A 16721-nucleotide genomic window follows, 5' to 3' on the forward strand; every position below is an offset into this window, starting at 1 on the left:
CCTCCGACACGCCACTGGCGGGAACCTACAGAGTGACGCGGCCGCTGACCAATCCAGCTCGGGGGATGCGGGCTCTGCCCGTCGCGGCCTATCGGAGCCCGCGTGGGCGGGTCCCGCCGGCCCGGGCGGCGTGAGGGATGCTCGGTGCGGGCGGCGGCGGCGGCCCCGGGGCCCGCCATGGTGTGAGGTGCTGCCGCGATGAACGGAGCGGTCCCGTCGCTCTACGACCCCAAGGCGCGGGTGCTAAAGCTGGGAGAGAGCTTCGAGAAGCAGCCGCGCTGCGCCTTCCACACCGTCCGCTGTGAGTGCGGGGTTGGGGCAGCTCTCAGGGGCTGCGGGGGTCGGGCAGGGGTTCGGCGGCCCCCGGTCCCCGCAGTCTCCTGAAGGGCAGGGAGTGGTTGCGGCCACGCTCGGTGCCTGCCTCTGTCCCGGGATTCTGGGGCGCAGGCTGGGCGCTGAGTGCCGTGGAGTGCCGGTCCGGGATTTCGGGAGCAGTGCAGGTTTCAGTCGGCGCTGGGAGCACGTACGGCCATTGTACCCTAGAGCTGCCCCTCGCTATCCCCTGGGCACTAACTTCGCTTTTTATGCCTTTTCTATAGTGTCTCCCCGCGGTTCTGCCGGAAACCGAGCTAAGCTGAACCTGTGGCTCTGTCTTCTTTCCTTGCGCTCAGTTTTCCCAAGTTCCGTACAATTCAGCAATCAAAGGTTAAAGGCAGGCGGTGTTAATCACGGAGCCAGTACACCCTCCCTGAGTACATAATTACTATCTAGAGAGGTGTGTGCTTAAAGATTCTGAGGGTAGCTAGGAAACAAATGCTCCCAGGATTATAGTCCTTGGTAATTTAGGACTGCAGCTTCTGGTTTTGTTGTCTGGTTATTTATAGACCGATATCCCCCAAGATTCAGTCTCACGTATGTTCTCTGGAGAGTCTCCTGTGTGCTAGATGGGTAATGTGCTCTCTGTGAGCAAAGGGAACGGCACTTAGGCAGATTGTTTCCAACTGTGGAAGCGGAGGAGAGGGGGGAAGAAGCTATAAATGGATTTAAACAAATGCTGAAATTTATCCTAATTTTAAAGAGGACTAACAACTCCGTCTGGTACCTCCTACCCTTAGAGTTTCATGCTGACTCTTGTAATTTGATGATTTATTCTGAAATCTGTTTTGAAATCTCTCTTCCTTTCCAACAAATGAGACATAGAAACTGGCACGTTCATCAGTTCTATCAAATGCACATTCAGAAGAACTATCCTCTGATACCTGACATTTTTTTTTAACAGTCGAGTAATAGGGAAAACAGCTGCTGGTTAGAAGTTTAGATTGGAAGTATCAATATCTTTATTTCCTCAAGTATTTACAGCCCAGTGGCTATATATTAAAGCAAATATTCTCCGATTTGATGAGAAACTTTGGAACTGTTGTATGCTTATTCCTGTAAGACGACATTTAGGGGTTTACCCTGAACAAGGTTAGCAGGGGCTGTCACCTGTGTCTGAGCTGCGGGCACAGCCCTGCCCAGCAGCTCCTGCAGCCTGGTTTTCCTGCCCGGTTGGTGTGCTGGCTGGAGCCGTGCTTCCCCGCTGTGGTCTGCGCCGCCCGGCCCGTGGCTGCGGGCCGACTTCGGGAACTGGGAAGCTCCCCAGCGGTATGAATGCCGCCGCCAGTGAGTGGCAGCGAGGCGAGGAGCGTGTGCCGAGTGTGGCCGCGGAGTGTGCGCCGGCCGAGGGGTCCCTCCGCGCCTCCCCCGGCGTGCGAGGCAGGACACCGGCATCCCGGAGTGCGAGACTGGCCCTGCCTTACCCGGAGCCCCGGGCTCAGCCCCACATATGTTACCGCAGGCCTTGAAGAACGTCTTGATGCACCCCCTGTCTCCCTAAATCGGCTCAGGCAGAGTTTTGGCTGTAGCCTTTCCCGATTTATTTGTGGTGGAAGTAATACTTTGTAGGTAATGGTATGTAACAGAGCTGCCGTGCCGATGCCTGAACTACGTGCACGTTTGCAATGTCTCAGGGGTTTGGAAAGGACCAGAAACCTATATCCTCTTTTGCTCAAAACTTATTTAAACCAGTACTTTAGGTGCTGAAAGAAACAAAATGTAAATCAATGTTAAATTGGGAAGGAATTTCACTTTTAACAAAAATAACTATACTGAAACACTAAGTTTTTGTCAGGTTCTGACCTGCTTATTACAGTAAAGTCAGAACCAGAAAGAGAGATGTGTATTGAGGTTTGATGTTGTTCGTTGCATCTCCCATGTTTGGGATCAACATTTTCAAGAACTCTTTATTGATTCTTCTGAAAATAATTACATGAAAATTTACCTTTTGAAATATAACTCAGCTTGTCCAGCCTTTTTATCCTTTAAAACCTAAAGGTGTTTTTCTAATTTTAACCAAAAGATTTAAACACTTAGCATGAATCCTGAGAAAAGCAGCTTGACTTTGAAGTCTCTTGACTTACAGAGTGATCTGCTCAGGGGAATGGTAGATGATACACTAGCAAGAAAGGCTTTTACTTAATAGCCTCCAACTGCAATTAAGTGGTGCCTGCTTTTATAAGATTCCTGAAAAGCCTGTAAATAATTTAATTTGTTTTTCTATTTAGATGACTTTAAACCTGCATCTATTGATATGTCCTGTGAAGGAGACCTTGAAGTTGGCAAAGGTGAACAGGTGACAATAACACTGCCAAATATTGAGGTGAGTGGATGTGGCTGAAGAGTGGCGGGCTTAAGGGAATGATTTATTTTGTTGTCCTGAGTATATATCCTGACTATGGAAGGGTATAAAGTTTTAGTGCTGTTTCAGGGCTGCCTGGGTGATTTTCAGAGTAGAAAACCAATTGCTCTAAGAATGTAAGATTACAAAAGACCCAAAGGTTAAACAGCTGCACTGTAACTTTAAGTGTATTTGCCACACTGGAAGTATGCTGTAGGATGACCCAGAAGTGTTGCGTACACAGAAAAGCTCCATGTGTATGTTGGCAGTGCAAGTTTCCCTTTGGTATTTATTGCTCTAGTGCAGTTCTAAAGCAGGAAAGACTGGAAAGGGAAAATTTACTGCCTGCCTTGCTTTACTGCCCTGCTGATAGGGGAACTGAAACTCTTTTTGGTGAGAGCAGTCCTAGAGAGAGCCTGCTCTCATTGGGAAATAAGCATTTAATCAGTTTCAAACTAAGCTAAGCAAGTAAAATCCCATTCCAGTCAAACACCAGCTGCTTTGGGACATGGCTACTGTGAATCTAATTTGAATTAACCAATAACATTTTTAATGGCTAGAAATGATCACTTGTAGTGAACTTGTCACCACTGAAGGATTACTGTTTCTGAGAAAAACGACTACAGGAGTAACACTTACTGGACTTCTGATTTAATAGGGCTCAACTCCACCAGTGACTGTGTTCAAGGGCTCAAAGAAGCCTTACCTAAAAGAATGTATCTTAATTATCAACCATGACACTGGAGAATGTCGCCTAGAGAAACTTAGTAGCAACATCACTGTGAAAAAAACCAGGTGGGTGATTTACAGGAGAAACAACTGTGCTTTACTCATTGTGAAAATCAATTTTTTAATGAGTCTAAATTGAGATATATAACTACATATTTATACATACTACTATTTTTAGGAAAACATAATTTTAGAAAGTATCTGGCTTTGTTGGAAGGAGTGAAAAGCCTCCTTTCTCAGCAAACTGACTTCACATCTTTTGAGTCCTGACTTCAGAAGAAATGGGAATTTATTTTTTTGTTAACCAAAACATGTTATGTTATTGACATAAATAGTAACTTTTTTTCTGGTGAGTTTAGAAGGAAGAAAAAACCATCTGTTTGGCTAGTAGCTTGCCTACTGCCTTCTGACTTATAAATGAGGGAATTAAAAAAACCCAAAGTTTTGTGACAGGTCTCAGTAATTTTAATGGCTTCTTTTTCTCATACCAAGTTTTTAATATTTTTTTGGCTGCTGAGTATCCATATAAGTAACTCCCAGCAGAATTATTATTAATTGACCCTGGGTAGCAAGGTACAAAAATCAAATGACAAAGTGTTATAAAGTTATTAGCACTGTATTAAAAAAATTATAAATATATATATAATATTAATAGTATAGTAATAATATATTATGTGTATTAGTATAATAACTTACCAGCATAATGACTTACCTAAGAATCTAATGATGCTATTTAGAAAGGCATGAGAAATAATTCCATGCTACCATATCTCCTGTGTTCTTACCTTTCTTCCTTGCATCTGGCCTTCTAGTAATTAAAAATCTTTTTGTTTTACACACAGAGCTGAAGGAAGTAGTAAAGTCCAGTCTCGCATTGAGCAGCAACAGCAGCAAATGCGAAATGCAACAAAGGTTCCAAACAACGTCAAAACCTCTCCATCAAAAGAAAAAACATTTCCATCTTCACCTATGGATGATATTGAACGGGGTAAGCTGCAGTTACACACAAGTTTCAGAAACTTTGGTGTTAACAAGCAATTAATTTTTAAGAGGTTTTTGTGTGTGTAGGTTGTTTTTGTTTTGTGTTATTTGAGTTTCACTCTAGAAGCTGATTATGTAAACAACTTTACACTGATGTGGAAATGACCACTGGCTCAAGTGGTTAAAAAAGCAGTACTTGTAGCTTGCTGCTGTAAAAATCCAGATGAACCATTAGGCTTAATAATGCCAAGGGTCCTGCTGCTGTCTCCTTGACCCTGTCTTCCACTGCTACTTTAATCAAGTGTATGGTTGGTTGTATTGTGGTACTGGAACTAAGTCACTTCCACTTTGACATTGCTCCTTTTATTTTCTGTGCACTCAGCAAATATGTTGCAGTCCTTTACAACCCAGCATACACTTTAAATTACCAGATAGAGCCTTGTGGAAGATGAGGTTCCAATGAAAAAGACAGCTAAAAGCTTGCATAAATCAACCCTTGAGCATTGCTAGGTTCTGTTTCCTTGAGAGACTCTGGTTTGGTGTGACACTCATATTTCACTTAATAGGAGGCCTTATTTCCTTTGGGAGGACAAGGAAGATGGCAGGTGGTAATTACTTGCCACAGAAATGCTGACAGGTGGCAGTTTCATTGACTGGAACTGACATCTGTTTCCTAAGTTGTTCTGAATTCCTTTAAACAGATTTTTTTAGATGTATCATTATGAAGATGGTTTTTGTTTCCATTTTGGTCTTAAGCTCTGACCAGCTATCTATATTGCAGAACAGTACTAGAATTCATCTAAGGTTGCAAAGAGGAAGGACAACTTGAGCACAGGAAATAAAATTGTGCCTTTTCTAGGTGGTCTGTTCTTGTGGGGGGAGTGGTGCTATCAAACACTGAAAGTCTCCAAAGTGACTACCAAGGTACTACACTCTTATGTAGTGCCAGTCCAATTTTGAGTACTATTTAAAATCCTGAAAATTTGAAAAGGATGGTAGAGATATTATCAAGTCATCTAGTCCATCCTTCTCTCCTAAAGTCAGATTTCTGATGTAACTTTAACCTGTTCTTAGACACGGGCAGATCCTTGTAGTTGCTGGCAAGACATTCCAGGGCTTTGCTTTCCTTCCTGTTCAGGTTCTCCTGTATAGTCTGACAGCAAGCCTGTTACTAGTTTCATATTTATTGTGCAAGGACAGAGCAGATGACTGTGCTGCTTTTGAGCAGTCCTTCACAGACTCAAACTCTTCTGTCTTTCCCATTCTTTATGCAAAATGGCACCAGTTGGTTCAATCTTTCCTTAGAAGTTTCCTTTCTAGATCACTCAATTTCCTTTAGGTTTCTTGCAATGAATCCAAAAACTTCCTAAAATATAGTCCCTAAATGCACTTACTGAGGTTTTAGCAGTGCTGATGTGAGCAAGAAGGCTGCCTTACAGGCACTATTCATCTTTATACGCAAAGAACAAATAGTATCCTGTCTGTAGTATCACAAGACCAAACAGTGTCAAGTCATTTCCTCACAGCACCGTGTGGTAGAAGAGTTTGTAGGGATCCACTGTAACTCTCAGACTCTTCAGAAGGGTTGCCTGCTTAATCATTCTTCATCCCATGGTTGTGTAACGGACTATTCCTGCTTAAATATGCTGCCTGGAACTTGTTACTAACTTTGTTTTCTGGAGTTCAGAGGAACCTCATTCTGCCATTATCCTCTAGTATACGTACAGCTCTTCCTTCACCAGTTAAAATGACTTAATTTAAATTCTGTCTGATTAAATTACATCAAAATTCAAGGTGGAGATCTTCTTTCTCAGCTTTCGGTATTGACCATTCACCTAACTTTTTTCTTTTATCAGACATTGCTTAGAAGGAAGTGGAATTGAATGCTTAGGCTTTGAGTGGTGTCTTTCAGTTAAGTGTCTTTCAGCTCCAGATGTGCGGTGGATCATGTTCTCTTATACATGTCCTTAGTAAAAGAAGGATTATTCCAATTCTTATTTTCTTTCTGCTCCCCTTCTTTCTTTTTCTTATGTTTGAGTGGTCCAGTCTTTCATTGTTCTTTCTTTCCTTTCCTTTTCTAGCATTGGGTTAATTTGTCCCTGTAGCCATAGCTGCATTATTTTAGGTGCTGTTTTTCCTGAACACCATTTTCTTTTAGACTGGCCTTTGATAAAGATGGCCTTTCCTTTAGACTGGGCTTTGATAACTTAGAGTCTGTTTTATGGAAGTCTGTGTTGAAGATTAATCTTTTTTTTTCCTTCTACAGTCTTCTCTTAAGCTTTGCACTGTCTTGCATCTTGGTGACTTTCACCTGCAACCTGTTCTGTATTGGGTAAATTTGAAGAGAGATGAGCTACTCTCCTGCTTGCTTTATTATGTCTGCTATATCAAAGCTGTTCCTGAAGCATTCTAATAGCTTGTAAGACCATCTTAACAAATGTCTAGGTAATTACAATCTTGTAATGAACTTCTGCAGTCTATATAACTCAAGTCCTCCATCCACCATGATTCAGAGGTCTTTTTCAGACTTCTCTCAGTACTCGTGTTTTGCACAACTATTATATGTCTCCTTCTGCAAAGATTAACTTCCTCTGTATGTTGGACTTATGTCAGAAATGAATACTGTGCAGGATTATTTGCACCTCCAAATCTATAACAAAACAAGGATTTGGAAAAATCCTCCTAGTATAAACTTTGGATGGTTCTTTTGGATATTCTTCATGCTTAACTTGATTTTGAGCAAAATTTCACATGGTCCAAACTTGTAGTCCTGAGCTGTTGGGAGGCATTTTGGGTGCAGCACGCAGTCATCTTGCAGTGGCTGATCTGTGTATTTTAACTGCAGTTTTTAGTCAGTGAAAGCCATATTTGGGATGCTAAGGAAAACACAGAACACTTTCTGCTAGTTGCAGAAACTAAAGGCTATGTGGGGTGCATTACCCCGTGGAATATGGGGTTAAGCATTTGTGTTCACAGTCACCCTTGTTCTAACACTTGGCTTGAAAGGGAGAAAGTGCTCAAGCTGTGAGAATAGAAAACCACATGACAGGCTGGATACTCACTTGTGGCCTTTTCTTTGTTCTGGAGAGCTTTGGTGGGTTTGGTCTGGGGTTTTTTAAAGTTCCTGTAGTGTGTGCCTCATGTCTGTTGATTTTTTTTTTTCCCTCTTCCTTATATTTCAATTATGATGAATGTAAACTGAGAAACAAATCATGTTGTTTGCAGAGCTAAAAGCAGAAGCCAGTATCATGGACCAGCTGAGTAGCTCTGACAGTTCATCTGACTCTAAAAGTTCTTCATCCTCTTCATCAAGTAGTGAAAATAGTTCTAGTGATTCTGAAGATGAGGAAATGAAGCCCTCTCTTCCTATGTCGATGCCATATTTGCAGCCTCAGCCCACTGTGTCTGCCATACCACAACAGGCTGTTCCTGACAAAGATGCCAGTCATAACAGATCCCAAGAGAGCAGTGGTCATATGATGAATACACTACGTAAGTACAAAGGCTGTTCTTTTCTTAGTGCACAATTCCAGACATCAAGATTCTGAAAGGAAACCATATTGTTTTTAAGTATGTCTCTGTTATAATTAAAATTGTGGGAAGTATTGCTAGGGTTTGATTGTTCAGCAGCAGGCTGAATTAGACACTGGGCTAGAAGATTCGTGGTTCACAGAGAAATTAAAGCTGAAGGGGTTGAAAATATTTCTGAAGCTGTTCTGGCTTCATCCCACTTCTATACATCGGGACTGGAGAACAGTAATTTTGCATTGAAAATACTTGAACTAGCAGGGCACTCCCTAAACATATGCTTATAATTTCTTGAATAGAACTATGGGAAGGATACTATGGTTGCAATACTCTGAGTTAGAGAAAAGATGGTGAGTTCTTAGCCGTGTCAGTTACAATTACTCATGGCAGTGTTCCACTGCCAACATGGCAAGACTGTCCTTTCCATATAAGAAGGAGCTGATTTGCTTTCAGGTGATATTATCTTATTCCACACATTCAGGCAACTAAAAATGTAATTTGAAGAGTAGCTGTGACGTTTAGGAGCAGTTGCTGCACAGTCTGGAATTGAATGCTCAGTGCATTCAAAAAAGGGAAAATTTGGAAAACTCTCACAATAAAAAAAAAATCCCACTAGGTAGAGAAACTTAAGTTCGCTCCCTAAATAACAGGAATAGTCAGACATATAAATGAGTATTCAGCTATGACAGCCCTTCCAAAATGATTGCATTTTTAATGAGCTGTTTAGCTGCCAAGAAGCTGCCAAGCTTCTCTTGGTTTGAAGAGATTTCCATCAGCCTTGGTTTGCAGCCTAAGATCATGATGGTTTATCATTTATATGTAAACTTGTTATACTGAAATTCTAGACTCTGGCAGATCTACTTTTATTTCAGCTTAGTGGATAACATGGATGAGAGTTCTTTTTCTTTTTTATCTTTTTTTAAGCTAGTGTTGAAATACTTAAATAACCTGCATTGATATTTAATTATGTACTGCATTAACAGATAAGATCAGACTCAAAAGTCCTGTGACTTCATGTGCAGAGAACTAAATGCTGCTTTCATTTTACTGTCACTGCAGAGAACAATGTCTTCATGTTTACAATTTGCGTAACTTCAGAGTGCCGCTTATTTCAACTCTTACTGATAAATGCAATTTCCTGTTCTCCACACTTTAAATAAAACTGTTATGAAAATGTGATTAAGCCTTATCCCCAGTGACAGAATCTCAGATGGTAAAGCATCCAGTGAAAAATGTAAGTACAGGTGGCCAAGTCCACCAATTCCAGCATAGGGAGAAAGTGCTGCTTAAACCATGACAACACCAAGACTGTTTCAGGGGAAGTGGGTGTTGATGTTGCTTGAGAACCATGCTGACAGGTGGAACCTCTGCCTGTAATCTTGGGCCTCTGAGCTTGCCCAGCTCTTGAGATTATTGCCATTTACTTCTATTATGGCTACAGATGTGTTACTGCCTAAAACAATTCCATCCCCAACTTCCAGTGCAGTTAACACAAGACACCTGCACTAGTTAAAGATCAAACCAGCTACTTCCAAGGAGACTGCTCTTCTCTAGCTCTGTTGCTGAGGGAGTTTGGCAAGAGAGTGAAACCTGGAGAAACAAAAGGGATAGATAACTCATTGTTCTACTTTGAATGGCAAGAGTTCTCAGTCAGATTTTGTGCAGTCATTTCTCCCTTCTCAAATAAGGTTTTGCAAAAATAAAATATTGAATCAACAAATGTCAGCACAAGCTGCTTGCTTGTCTAATCTTGCTTTGAGGTGTGTGTGCTTATGTCTGTGACTAGTTTAGTGCACCTCTGTAGAATCAGGGCCATCCCGGGTAATTAGTGAAGTTTCTCTTTGACTGTTCTGTGTGCAGGGAGAAGGTTGGGGGAAGCTTGGAGAGCAGAGTTTTTTATCTTGCAGGTAGAAATTATACAGCTGTGATTTTGTAGAATTCGGATAATGGAGGAGGTGGTGTCTAGAGCATGGTAACTAAATGCTTCTGTCAGATAGATATCTACCTTTTCAGGAATCTGGGGCTCAAGACTGCCCCTCACTCCCAAAATACTGCTGCTTCTCCTTTCTGCCTTGAGAAGTTGATTATATAGGCTCACAACTTGCCTTAAAACAAAGTCTGTAAATGGTGGCACTAATGAATCTGTTCTTCATGAATATTTGATCATATGTTGTTTTATGTCTACTTTTTGTTTAAACAAGGCTTATGTTAAACAAAGTAACTTTCCAAAGAAAACCCAGCCTAGATGGGCTATTCTGTGGCCTTGTGCTAGGTACTTTGTATTCAGCACAACTTCGCTTCCTTTGATGCTTGGTGCTGGTGCAAACATAGCTGTTTTACTTTGACAAGTAATTTGCTTTGACAAATTTTTTACTTTGACAAGTAATAATACAAGGTTGGTGTGACCACTAAGATCTGTGAAACAGTGATCACTCCTATGAGTTTCCCTGTCCCCTGTAACTAGCAAGAATTCAGTTGAATATATTACATGTTCTGATTTAAAAACATAGGAAATGTAATTTGCAGCGCAATCTATTTCCCCAGTTAATATTGCTAATAAGCAACTGGCACCATGGAAACAATTTACAGTTCTCCATCACCTCATTGCTGCCTTGTAAGTACAATAGTCCAGATGTTTCTTCAGGGTCCTCATTAAATGAGCTTTCTGTCTTTGCACTAAATCCATCTGAAAGCCACCAGCTCTAGATTGAGCTATTTTGCCCTCTCTCTGAAGGTGTTTTTTTTGGAGATAGGGTTGCAAAAATGAGGCAGAAAGTTTAGCCTGAAGTAACTCCTAACATATTAATTCTGACTGGAACTTTGAGTTCTCGCTTTTCCCATCTGCTGGTTTTCACAAGCATTGGTATTTTTGGCTAGTGTTATAGGGTTTGTGTAATTTCTATTAACTGTGTTGAAATAACTTTTGAAGGCTGAAGAAATATTCTTTGGAAGGTTATCTTCTTGTTCACACTCCCTGTTCTCCCATAAAGTAGATAGTGCATAACAGGGCAGGGATTTCTAAGAATTCACTGGAATTCTCCTTTGAGTGGTAAATGTGTGAGTGTAATTTACCAATACCATTCTCTGTCTTGAAAGATCTTTTAGGGTATTACATTGTTCTCAATAATTATTGACAAATAACTTGATTTTGTTCTTTCTAAATTGCTTTTTAAATTTATCTTAAAATAATATGGCTGTAAATATTTTCTCTATACAGAGGACTGGACACAAAAAATTGTCTACAGTAATACTTGAAAGATTGCTGGGAACAACCATCTTCACTATCCTTTTCTTATATAAAGTGTTTTTGTTGTTGCAGAGAAGCATGTGCCACTTTCTAAGCTTTATTGATGACACAGTGGAAGACAAAGGAAGGCTAAATGCAGCCATGTTAAAGACTCCAGTGTTCTGGCAGAAATTATCTGCCTGAGAATAAAAGATCCAATCTGAATGTCTTGTGGGGTTTACCCACTTGAGGTTACTTTTTCACCCATCTGCAAAAGGCATCTATGAAGGGTGCTGCAGCTGAGGAAAGGGCATGTGAAAATACTGTGTTGACTCAGTTTTCTCAGTTTCAGTGATTCTTCTTTTGTTTTTCAGCCATTTCTGCACAGCCTGAGATTATTGGTTTTTTCTTTTGTAATGGTTGTTTGGCAAGGGAGGTGTGAGTAAAAGCATACCAGTTGGAACAGACTTCTAAATTGCTAGATAGGTTGTAGATTGTGTAGAGCATGCTGGTGTATTTTTTGTTAGTTATCTGTCATACTGGGAAGATTCCCTTCCTTCCACCCCCTGAGCTTATGGACATCCACACCAAGCACAGTGTAGTCTTTTTACTTCCTCATTTTGAAATATATATAGAGAGAGAGCCACCAAATTAAAGTGCTGTGTAAAATTGCTTTTGATGTTTTGTTTGCTGACTTGTTCCAAAACCAGTTTGAAATAGTAGGTCACTGATACATCTTTAAGTGGTATGTCAAAGAGCTGCTCTTCTTGATTGAGACACCACTTTGTTTTGAAGCACAGCTGAGCAGCATTCAGATGTGTTTCCAATAAAACCCAACAACTTGTTTTTCATAAAACTGCATTCACCAGCAGTTTTTCCACTTGTGAAGCATGAAAATGTGGGTGGCAGAGATAGCTAGGTGTTGTCTTTCATGATCTGGTGATATTAAGTAAATGCCCTTGTGCAAATATGCTAATAGTTCCTTGCCAAGATTTTAAAATTGTAGAAAAGTGATCTCTCTAAGGTTCTGTCACTGGGAATTTGGTTCTATACCTACTTATTCTTTTATCATAGAGTAGGTTGGGTTAGAAGAGACTTGAAAGATCATCAAGTCCAGCCCCCCTACCTGTTTGCTATTAGATTTTGTAAGCCTTAATTGGGAAAGGGAATATCTTGAAAGAAGAAAATTATTTCCTTGAAAATGACTAATATATTGACTCTTTCTCTTCCAGGAAATGACTTGCAGCTGAGTGAATCTGGAAGCGACAGTGATGACTGAACAAGTTTTTTGCCTTAAATGTATCACCTTTTTTGCTAAATATGTCTTAGCATCTGTTTTGCACTAAGATTAGATTACCAGAGACTGGAATGAATGTCTTCAATTTTGATAATAGACATCCTAATTTTCTACTGACACATCATGTCTATAGTACAGCAGCATTGATCCTGTCAGTGCTATGGTTATGTGTTTATCTTTCAAATTACTGTATTTACAGTAAAATTGTGTATGATCTGATTTTGATTATTTTTGCCTCAGCCACCTGTTTTACTTGAAACTGATTTGTAACAGCTAGTTACTTTATATAAATAGCTATGGAATGGAGAAATTTCTGATATTTATGGAGGCAAGTTTCCTTCCTATCATTTAAATGCTGATCTCACAACTTTGACTTGGAGGGAGTGAAAGGGAGAACAACTAAATGAGGGCTGCTGTGTCAGCTACACTTTTTGTTCAGTTCACAGTTCATACCTTTAAGGAAACTGCTGAATAATGTGGTCCACTAGTGCAGTTACAGTTTACAATTGTTCAACACATTGCTGAATTCTTAATTTCATTGTATAATGGGACTTTATATTTCTGAGCCTCAAGATTCCTAAGGGAACTTGTCTATTCTCTGCCTGTTTTATGTAACTTAAATAAGGCGGTCTTTTTACAACCTTTTTGTATCTAAATTTAGGTAACTGCAGAGACAGCAATTAATTTCCTTCATTTAATTCTGTAATGGAAATCAGAAAATTTCTTTGTAGAAGTATAAAAGTAATTTAATAAAGCAAATGTTTATCATTTTCATGCATCAGATTCTGTTTTTACTGGTGAAGAATTCGACTTTCTGCCTGAAGTAGTCATGCCAGTGAAGGGGTCAGGCAAAGAAATAGTATTTAATAAGGATTCTCTACCCGGCCTACAAGACTGAAATGTTTCTTGCTTTTGTTAAACTGAGGTGACCTTTAGTAAGAGTTTGCCAAAAGTTTATGGTGGTGCAACTGGATGTTTATTACAGATTACATCCAAATGCCAGTGGGAAGTAATACTATATTAGACAAGAAAAGGTCTTAATTTTTCTGCATTTGAAGTTATACTTCAAGACCTGAAGAACTGAGGATCAGACTCCAAATTTCATCCTGCTATATTTACTACTTAAGAGTTTTGTAACAGTAGCAAATGTCTGTAGGGTGAGTTCTGACAAGATAAATCTGCTCAGTCTTGCACAGAAGTCTCCTTTTCTGGATTGCAGCGATTGGGTCACAGCTCTGTGTCTAAACTGAGAGGACTGAATCCCATACGTCAGCCTGAATGGGCAGACATGGAACAAACTGCACACTCAGTAAATGTATACAATAGATGGTACTAGAGGAGCTTATTCTCTGAACTCTGCTCTATTAGCCCACTGAAATATGGGAAATTAAATGAAATATGAGAAATGCTGCTTTCCAATGCTTCCATACCTTGTGCTCTGCACCAGGTCACAGCTCATTAATCTTCTGGCTTTCTAAAGTTGATATCATAAGAAGCCAAATGTTCTTGTGTTTGTACTCAAAGGAAAAAACTCAAGTTAATAGCCATGGGCAAGCAGGTGTTAAAAAAGGGTTAATGCACAACCTTGAGAAAGGGTGTAATAACCTATGCTATGTAATAACCCCCGTAAGACATTGGAAACTCTTGAGGAAAAGCAGATTGAGGTCTCTTGTAGATCCTAGCTGTTGGTAGGGGAACTCTAGGAGAGTACCTGGCTCCTGGTGGCTGATAAAGTCAGCTAAGGCAGTGTGAGGAGGTGAGATGTTGCTCCTTCGCACTAAGGAGCAGTCCTGTGTGCTAAATAAAAGGCTCTATGATAATGCAGTGTCCTGACCTGAAATGTCTTCTCTTTGCCTTCCCTCTATCCCCAGTGGTTCATTTGCATCAAATGATCCTTTGGATCATGCCAAATTCTAATTCCAACCAAAATGCTTCTGTTTTTCCTGGATAACTGGGCTTTCAGGGTGTACAGAGTGAGCAGATGTGTGGAAGCACTGATTGGGCCACAACTTAAATCATGCAGAGCATGTGTATTCATGGATTATGATCACTCCTTCAGTGATAAAACTGTTGAGTGCAGTCTGTATGTAACTGTGCTCACATGTATACAGGTGCTTAAATATAGCTCAGGGAGTAAAGCAGATTTCCAAGTTCCTTGGTCTCAGGACTGTAACTAAGCCTGTGCTATCTTTAGGATTTGATCTTTGGGTTGAAAGCTTTCTAGGAAGGGAAGAATGTTATTGAAGCTTTTGTATAGTACGTAGTACAGAGTTATTAGTGGCCAGTCCAGCATTTTGTGAAATGCACAATTGGGACAATTCAGGAAAGCTTCCCTTTAAGTAACATGACCAGAGATAAGATTCTCTAACAGTTCTTGGAGAGATAAGGGGGAAAAGATAACATGTAAATGCATTAAAGAATAAAGCTCTGCATGCCATTTCCAGCCCAAACATATGTGATTGGCTCCCCCCTTATCCTTGTCCCTGTCAAACATCAGCAGGTGAGCTAAGGAGCTTGTTCAGCCTCTTCTCATGCAGAGGACTTGGCAAGGGTCTCATTTCTGACTTGCAGGGGGCATTTCCTCCCCTAAGGCTGGGGTGGTGTGCACCCCAGCAGTGCTGAGCCTCCATATCTCCTACTGCAGGTTGTTCCCAAATGGCACAAGTGAGAAGGGACTGCATTGAGATTTTAAAGCTATTCTCTTTTTTTGGACCCTGATTTGAAAATTCTATTCTTCTCCCTTAAAATTAGTTTTATTAATGTGATATCAATTCAACTAGAAAGTAATAAAGTCAGTAATAGCTGTAAGTTCCACCGTTCTTATGACCTCTGAGTACCTCTTTCAAAATGACTTAAATATATCTGGCTCTATTTTATTTCTTTCAGTTATTCTGTCTTTACATCCAGAGATTTAAAGCATTTGTGTGTGTATCTCTAAGCAGCAGATACATTTGAATAATATTTTGAGACATTATATATTTTTTCTGTGACATAATGAAGCTATTGTGTATGTTTTGGATTTGAGGAGCAGCTGCTTATCACTTACATTGATAAATCAAAAATACCTTCCCAATGCAGCTGAAAACTTGAGAATTTTTTGTCTTCATTGCTAGGCACCACTGCAGCCACAGTTCACCTGCCCCTTCTCTCTGCATGGCACCTGGCACAAGCACAGTTTGTCTGGTAACTACCTCAAGGTTGCAGTATTCAACCCCCATTAATTCCTGGAATAGGGATTATGTGTGTTTACCAGGTATACCTACCTTGACTGGCAGCTTCCAATTTTTTTAAGAACTCTGTCCTACTCCTGTTTTCCATGAACCTTGCCCTAGGGCACGTGGAGAGGCTGGGGTCATTTCTTCAGGGTAGCTCTGGCACCACTGTATTCCATGATAAACACTGGGATTGCCATATACTTGGGGTTTTCTGAAGCAGGGTATAATAATTTTTCAGATTAAAGGACTTTACTAAGTCACTTCTGTGCTAACAGACAGAGCATTACCTTAAGAACAGAACCACAGTATTTTTAAGAAGAATTATTTGTTGGGTCTTTCTTGACTGATTTCTGGGGAACCAAAAAAGAAAACAGAACATCTCAGATAATTTGATTTGGTACTCAAGACACTGATCCACAAAAATCATATGATTTCTGCCCAACACTTTTTATTTTCTTTAGAATTTCTATAGGAAGGTTTCTGAGCACAGCCAAGCAGATAGTTGAATCCTCCTTAAACAGAAGAGGATGCTTAAACTGGACAGAAATGAAGATGCTCAGAGGAAGAAAGAGAAGATAACTTGGGTCACGATGGTTGCTCAGCTGAATGCTTGCAGTACACATGAATTCCTTCTCTCTTCACTTTTTGAGGTCATTCAGCCAGCCACATAAGGTGCTGAGGACAGTCCTGATACATGTGGATTTCAGACCAGCTTTTTGAAGACATGTACAAAGAAAAATGAGGAAAAAAAGTTTTGAATACTGTTAAAATATATATTCCTGTTGCTTTGACGAATGTAGGGGAAATGCAATAAGAAGGTGAAGATGTGCTGAAATGAGGAGAAAAATGTGAGAAATGATAATGTCTTTCACAGTTTAGACCTCAAATATGATATAAGTAGTCATCCTCATCTGAGGGAGGATAGAAAGGCTTCTGTGTCTCAGCTATTACTCTGCCCAATTCAATGAAACTAGAGTAATGGCTTTTCCTGGTTGTTAACTGCTTAGCAGTAGCATTCCAAGACAACAG

The 16721-nt window shown here is 40.3% G+C and overlaps 1 protein-coding gene across 1 annotated transcript; it reads left to right on the plus strand.

Moving 5' to 3' along the window:
- The first annotated feature begins 125 nt into the window (after nucleotides 1-125).
- On the plus strand, nucleotides 126-13247 carry EAF2 (ELL associated factor 2). The gene is made up of 6 exons (XM_066323067.1): nucleotides 126-301; nucleotides 2604-2698; nucleotides 3375-3511; nucleotides 4288-4433; nucleotides 7652-7918; nucleotides 12413-13247. Exons 1-6 carry the CDS (start codon nucleotides 199-201, stop codon nucleotides 12457-12459), a joined length of 795 nt encoding a protein of 264 aa, XP_066179164.1. The 5' UTR covers nucleotides 126-198; the 3' UTR covers nucleotides 12460-13247.
- The last annotated feature ends 3474 nt before the right edge of the window (nucleotides 13248-16721 follow it).

Source organism: Sylvia atricapilla, chromosome 7, assembly GCF_009819655.1.
Source record: "Sylvia atricapilla isolate bSylAtr1 chromosome 7, bSylAtr1.pri, whole genome shotgun sequence".
In the NCBI taxonomy this organism is placed as follows: Eukaryota; Metazoa; Chordata; class Aves; order Passeriformes; family Sylviidae; genus Sylvia; species Sylvia atricapilla.

Bases quoted from the DNA above. Each gene is read 5' to 3' on its own strand.
- EAF2 (XM_066323067.1), top strand. From the start codon at position 199: ATGAACGGAGCGGTCCCGTCGCTCTACGACCCCAAGGCGCGGGTGCTA. The intron at 4,434-7,651 runs GTAAGCTGCAGT...TGTTGTTTGCAG, and splicing joins TATGGATGATATTGAACGGG to AGCTAAAAGCAGAAGCCAGT. The intron at 7,919-12,412 runs GTAAGTACAAAG...TTTCTCTTCCAG, and splicing joins TCATATGATGAATACACTAC to GAAATGACTTGCAGCTGAGT.